This window comes from Rosa rugosa, chromosome 2 (assembly GCF_958449725.1).
Source record: "Rosa rugosa chromosome 2, drRosRugo1.1, whole genome shotgun sequence".
In the NCBI taxonomy this organism is placed as follows: Eukaryota; Viridiplantae; Streptophyta; class Magnoliopsida; order Rosales; family Rosaceae; genus Rosa; species Rosa rugosa.
This window is the reverse complement of record NC_084821.1, coordinates 8,474,371-8,481,543: the sequence shown is the minus strand read 5'-3', so window position 1 is coordinate 8,481,543 and position 7,173 is coordinate 8,474,371. Positions and strand designations below refer to the sequence as shown.

At 39.0% G+C, this 7,173-nt stretch overlaps 1 protein-coding gene across 1 annotated transcript; it reads right to left on the bottom strand.

The window, feature by feature from the left end:
* Positions 1–2,728: 2,728 nt before the first annotated feature.
* Positions 2,729–3,979, bottom strand: LOC133730280 (F-box/kelch-repeat protein At3g23880-like). The gene has a single exon (XM_062157906.1). The coding sequence runs from the start codon at positions 3,977–3,979 to the stop codon at positions 2,729–2,731; it is 1,251 nt and encodes a 416-aa protein (XP_062013890.1).
* Positions 3,980–7,173: the final 3,194 nt, after the last annotated feature.

Here is a 7,173-nt window from a genome sequence, read left to right as displayed (position 1 = left end):
CTTTCCTGCAGATGTTTGTTTCCTAGTATGATTAAGGACTCCTAGTCCTAGTCCACAGAGGTATAGGTTAATTGTTTTTGTATTCACTAGGATATTAGGTTTATTATTTTCTCTAGATCTTGTACTTTTGGGAGTCTGCTGCTTTGCTATAGAAATATAAATAGTTGTTTTCTCCATACCTGGCAATGGCAGTTACATTGTTTCATGACATCAACTTGGCCTGAAGAAACTGGATGAATACTTTGCTACTCGCAGTTACATCTTTGGGTATCAGTTCAAGGGCAATGTCACTGTGCATGCAGATGCAGCTCCGTCTAAGCAACCAGCACCTGAATATATAAGTGAACGCATCTTGGTGGTACAACCACATTTCTCAACTTGCAGCATTGGGGAAGCCTGCCATCCATGCTTGCATTGGCGAGCATCCGAACTAAGACCTGTTTTCCGTGGAATCAAGTCAACAAGCTCACTATACTGCTGACCATTTGTTGATGAACTTGTCTCCGTAGAAAATCTTAAGAACATCTTATGGCTGAACCAACAAACGAGTATGTCCAGATCGACGTGTTGCATTCAACAGGATATGCAAGTTTCATTGAAGACATGGCTGCCTGACCCAGCTGCTGAGATAATCGAGTAGAACAATTGTATGTCTTTTAGAGCTATAATGGAGTCGTCTCTGATTTAACTTTGATGGTGTAATACTTAGTTCATTATTCTCCCAATAAGAGGCTTTATATATGTAGACATTTTTTGGATTGTACCATGTTGCCGGGTTTGTCTAAACTTTCAAGTAGTGTACTCGAACTGTTTTAATTTGATTTGTATGTGTTGTAAACTTGTAGTGGCTATATTGCTTGTTTAATGATGATCGAGTTTTTTGTCATTTCAATCCCTTCTTGCTGAATGCTTTTATAACATATAGTCCTTGTAACTGGTAAAAGCAGTGATAATAGCGTTTTTTAAAAAAAATTCTTTTTTGGGTCTCAAAGCAGTCATATTGACTTGGTTCTTCTGCAAAAAGTATATACTTAAAACTGCAGTCATGAAGAATCAGTTCCGGACAGTCAGATTGTTCCAGGTACTTGAAGAGTCAGTTGCACCATGCACTCACGATACCGGCAACACAGGTGGTCTGTCATATTGTTCAAAATAGCTTGCTAGCTTGTGTCGCATATGATCTAATACTGATCGATCAATCATGTTATTTATTCTTTCTCTTCTTTTCATTCGTTTTCATCAGGCTGTTTCAGAAATGGCTGCCATTGTTTTTGGCTCGCCAAAGGATGCATTCACTTACATTCTCAAGGAACTGCATGCAGGCATCTGTGCAGGGCTTTCATTGATAATCAATGATTCAAGTGAAACTTGTATGTACTTATGCCTCTAGCTAGCTCCAACAGGAAGTGACCTCTTCCATGGCATTATAAGAACTATACAGTAGCAATGCTGGTAATAATTCAGATCCAGGGATTTCAAAAATCTACTTCATTGAGTTTGATTTATATCTCATGATCGATGGACAAAAAGTGCAAAGGTTCAACTCCTCAAAGCTTATTCTATGATTTGGACCTTTCTGTTTTTGGTGTTGTAATCTTATCTAAGGACCAGTACGTAGTTTGTTATCACTATATCAGATAACGTAACTTTGATCTGTTCGATTCAAAGAAACACAACTATTTTGCTATCTGTCTTTTCTACAAACAACTTAGATGTGTCTGTGGGATCAAACTCAACTGAGAGAGGAAGGGATTCACTATCTTGAAGGATCGGCGTTCTTTCTGATGTGTTTTCTATGATAATGAAAGCTATAGTAAAACTAGTAAGTTCTTCTGGTTTGGGGTATCATTGTGTACTGAATATGTCCTCTCTTTAGATCTAATAGAAGCATATATTGGTTGTACCAATATGTTGTTGACTGCCACTCATTGAAATTAATGGATTAGTAGATCTACACTGCCTATTAGATGCTACTATTTTCATCTGAATTGGGGGAATATGTCTTATCTAGACTCCTTCCAACATGATGCACTTGTACTACACCTGTACTACCACTATAAACAATATGATCAAACTTGATGGCTAACGGGGTTAGTGTTGTAACAGCACATATAAATCGCTGTACAATAGATTCATCATCAAAACTGGTGATGCTCAAAAGGAAGTGGTCAACATCAAATTCTAAATATTAACCAGAGCTGTCAATAACTCAACAACACTAGAAAACAAACCATATTTATAACTTCTTCTAAAACTTAAGATCAGCCTATTCCATGCCAGACACATCCACTGCAATGACTTCCAAAGTCAAATCCATGTTCATTAGATTCTTCTCAAGCAATTACAAACAATATTTTCAGTATGTATTCTGTATGGGGTTATATCCCCTTTTCACTATTTACTATAAACGAATACCACCTGCCGGGAACAATTAATGTTGAATATCCATCTGTTCAACCAAAAAGATCAAAAGTTTCTCCTCATCTCCAAATCACTCTTCAGCATCAGTGCCATGTGATCCTCTACTGGATAACTGCAAAAGGAATACATCATAGTTCAGGTGTGTGTTTACTCAGAGTTTCTCTTAGTTCCATATGGGATCTGTAAAATGCTAAACAATAGGACAGAAATCCACTAAAGCAACTATGGGGAAATGTTAAGATCATACAATTAATTATATTGGATATGGAAGAAGTTTAGCACCTCAAAAAGAAGTTTGAGCTGACCTTTATTCACAATTTGCCTTTTCTGTCTCAAAGGTTGGCGAAAACAAGCTTTCAACCAATGGCACTGCTTCCATTCTTGGCCCTCTTCTTTTGAAAGCACCTTGATGAACCCACTTGTCAAGACCCAAAGCATGTAGCTTGGAGTGGTCAGACATATCATATAGAGTAACTTTCCTGCCATTGTGAAGTAGAACCATGAGATTCCCTAGCTGATATAGAGGCTGGAGGTGAGAAGACATATGATTTCTGTAACTCGATAAACTTGCCCTCTTTCTGAAATTATTCTCTATGTATTGCCAAACTTCAGTTTTTTCTCCGCAGACGCATGCAGTCAATGTTCCAGCAACAACTCCAAAGCTGCAATATTCAGACTGGAGGTCTTCTGGCAGGTTTATGCAGCCCAGCGTTTCAGATGACACATCAAAGCTTACCAAGGAGTTTTGGTGACCCTGTGGTCTGACAAATATCCCTTGCATCTCCCAAACCTTCCCTGGCCAGTAGATTTTGCCGTCAAGAAACATGCCAGGGTAATGAACCAAATTGAACCCCCAATCTTCAAAATAAGTTTCACGCCAGCAAGAATATTTCCATGAGTAGATTATAATATGCACCATCTCCGCTTCCCTCTTTGGAGTGAGCTTCTTCTTGGAGTGCCTAACCAGCGGAGTGCACACTTTCGCAATTTTGAAATCTTGTGCTTTTCTATCAAAACCGAGGCCATAGTGCCCCCTCTCCAGTCCACAATGTATAGTGTCCTTGATTAACCTCATTTTTTTTGTGCAGGGGTTGAGAAGGAGTATATCCTCCTCAGCTCTATATCCTCCTTGGCTGGTATTTCCCAAGCAGACCAAGCCGTAGCATGACCCTAACACATTCTTAAGGGGAAGTGCAGACCTAGATGGAGGGAGGCGGTAATTGGTGACTGAATATCGGTTGTGGATCAGCCTTACAATTCCTACCATATCAGTCTTCAAATAACTCACAAACAAGCTGTTTGCCTCAGATTTTTCAGCAAGGAATTGTTGAAATGTTGGTTGGCCAATGAGAGCCTTCCACTGTCTTGATACCATCTGGTATTGAGCTAACCTCCTCAGTGGCTGCTCTACAAGAATCCTCTCTAAACAATTGTTGCTATCTCCGGGTTCAGCCTTTGGTGGCTGGTCATTACAGTCTCCAAGTTTTCTTCTCTTGGAGCTAGAGCCAGTGCAACTATCGCATATGTCATGGCAACATTCACAGTGCTTCCTCTTCATTTCAGCTAGAAACTGAAAGACAGTAAGACCACAGTTAGGACTCACAAACCTATGTTAACAGAAGAAATACAAAGCAAGAAATGTGTTCGATCAAACACGAAATGTTCCATGGCAGGATGGCATCGATCATTATTACTGCAAAAGATCATTTTCATTTCAATAGCAATACTAAATTTGATGGTCTGTACATCCTGACTACCTTAATGAAGGGATAGGGTCTTTGATCGAATCAAATCAATGGGAGGCTAGGGAAAAGAGAAGTAGCCCAAGTTAGCCTAGTATTAACATATCCTGAGAGTAATAGCACAATGCACAACTTATAAATCTACCACAGATTGCATGATCAAAAGATAAGACACACTTTTCATCCCCATGGGTTTGATAGACCAGAGACCAAAATCACACACATGCACAAAACAAAGAGAAGCTTTGAATTTCATTACCCTAAACAACTGTTGCTTTACAATCTAGCAAAGAAGCTATAATCTTTAACAAGACCCAAGAACCTATACAGTCTATATCTTATAGAGGAATTCAAATTGGCGTCAGCGTCAAAGAAATAAACCCAATAATAAAGAAACAATTTTTCTTCACCAACATGCAGAAAACAGAGAGAAGCTTTAAATTAATTTTCATTACTGGTGCTTCCCAATCTAGTAGAGGCTATAATATTTAACAAGACCCAAGAGCCTATACAGACTATATACGATTCGAGGAATTCAAATTGGCATCACCAGATAGAACCCAATCATAAAGAAACGATTTTTCTTTAACAACATGAACGAAACAGAGAGAAGCTTTGAATTTCATTACCACTAAACAACTGGTACTTTCCCATCTAATCTAGCAGATAAAGATATAATCTTTCACAAGACCCAAGAGCCTATACAATCTACAAGACCAGAGGAATTGAAATTGGTATCTAAGAAGGAAATAAACCCAAGAACAAATAAGGGGTTTTTCTTCACCAACCTCAATTACAGAATCGAACAGGGTCTCTGGAATGGGTTGCTCGAATTCTTCAATGGAATGGGTTGCTCGAATTCTTCAATGGAATAATGGGTTGCTGGAATTCTTCAATGGAATAATGGGTTCCTCGAATTCTTCAATGGAATGGGTTCCTCGAATTCTTCAAGAAAGGGTTTGGTGGTGTTGATGAAAAGGGTTTCTGGAGAAGAAAGATCTTCTTTTCTTGAAATGGAGAGGATAGGGTTTCGCTCAGAATTGGAGAGGATACGGTTTTGGTTTGAAGAGCTCTGAAATGGGTTTTGGTCTGTGTATCTTAGTCTTCAAGTTATGGGATTTGAATTTTTGGGTTTTTGGGGGGTTTCGGGTTCGGGAGAAAATAGCCGTTATTCTTTTTTTTCTTTTTCTTTTTTCCTTCGCCGAAAACAAAATAATGTTTGACGCTTGTTAGTTGTTATCCACGTGACCACAAAATTTTGACATCCCCTAAAATATGAGAAATTGTGAAAAATGACCTTTTCTGTCGTTTTTTTTTGTTACAAAGGAGGCCAAAAGGCCTGAAACAAAAGGAAAAACAGAAAATTAGCCCTCAGGCCCTGTTCTAACTCTCCTAGCTCTTGGGAGATTGCAAAGATCATCAGTGAAAGCACTAGCAACATGAGGGGGAGGGGTGTCAAAAATCACAATACTATAGTCATGGCTGAGACTTCCCTTAGCAAGAGCATCAGCAGTATAGTTGCATTCCCTGAAAATATGTCGGATCCTAACGTCTTCAAAACCATTGATTAGATGTCTACAACTGTTGATAATGTTGCCTAAAGGATGAGATATAGGGCAACCATCAATCAGCAACTTAACAAAGATAGCCGAGTCAGATTCTACTTCAAGCTTTCTGATATTCAGGTCAGAAGCAAGTTTCAACCCAGAAAGCAACCCCTTAGCTTCAGCATTGATGATTTGGCCAACCCCCAAGTTTATGCTGAAGCCTGACAACCAATCTCCATTGTGATCTCTAATTACCCCACCAGCTCCAATAAACCCAGATTGATTGGATCTGGTGCCATCCACATTAAGTTTCATAAATCCTATTGGAGGTTTCAACCAAGAAAGGATATTAAGACAATAACTATCTAACCTGGAGAGTTGAGCTTGAGCATTCATCCATTCATTTGCAGCATTAACGATGAGTTCAGTAGCATTGGTAGGTAGCTGGAATTTATCCTCAAAAACTACCTTATTTCTCCACTTCCATAAGTACCAACAAGTGAAAACAAAGATAATGCACCATCTTAAATTCTCAGTGTAGAAGATAAGGCAGTGAAGATTTGCAGCAAGCCATCCAAGCCAATCCAATTGAAAAGCATTTCTGATAGTGGTAGGCCAATTGAGAGACTCCCATATGGTGATAGCTTTAGGGCAGTCCCTAAATAGATGCAGAAGAGTTTCTTGGCTCCTTGTACAAGCATGACACTTATCATTTTCAGTAAACGCTCTTCTAACTCTCTGGACATTTGTAAGAAGTCTACCATGAACAATTGTCCATAAAAAGGTTTTTAATTTGGGAGGAATGTTCATTCCCCAAATGAATTTCCATTGGAATCGATTATGTTCCATAGGGTTAAAAACACTACTATAGGCTGATTTCACAGTAAAACATCCATTAGTAGTGTAACCCCAAATTTGCATATCAGCTCCACAACCATCAAAGCCAGGGGGAACACAAAGAATTTCATGAATAATATCTTGAGGTAAGCATAGAGATAGTAAATTCAAATTCCAACCATTGTTATCCCAAAAAGAGCAAACAAGAGCATTCATATCAATATGAGCATTAGGCATGGCTACATTAAAAAGCGGAAGCTTACCAATCCATACGTCTGTCCAGAATTTTATAGTTCTTCCATCTCCAACCCTCCAGACAAGGCCATTACGGAGCAAATCTGATCCATGAACCACACCTCTCCAAGTGCTAGAGCTTCCAGAGGGGTTTCTATAATTTCTGTCAGTAATAGAGCAATTGGCAAGATATTTCGCTTTGTAGATGGAGCTCCAAAGGCCAGTATCACCTTGAAAAATCCTCCAACTAGCTTTGGCAAGCATGGCTTGGTTCATGTCAGCAGTTCTTTTGATTCCCAAGCGACCAAGATATTTGGGTAAGCAAACAGTATCCCAGTTGACAAGATGAATTCTCTTTTTCTCTACAGTATCACCCCAGAGAAAATCCCGAT

Coding starts and splice junctions, on each gene's coding strand:
- LOC133730280 (XM_062157906.1), bottom strand. CDS start 3,979: ATGAAGAGGAAGCACTGTGAATGTTGCCATGACATATGCGATAGTTGC.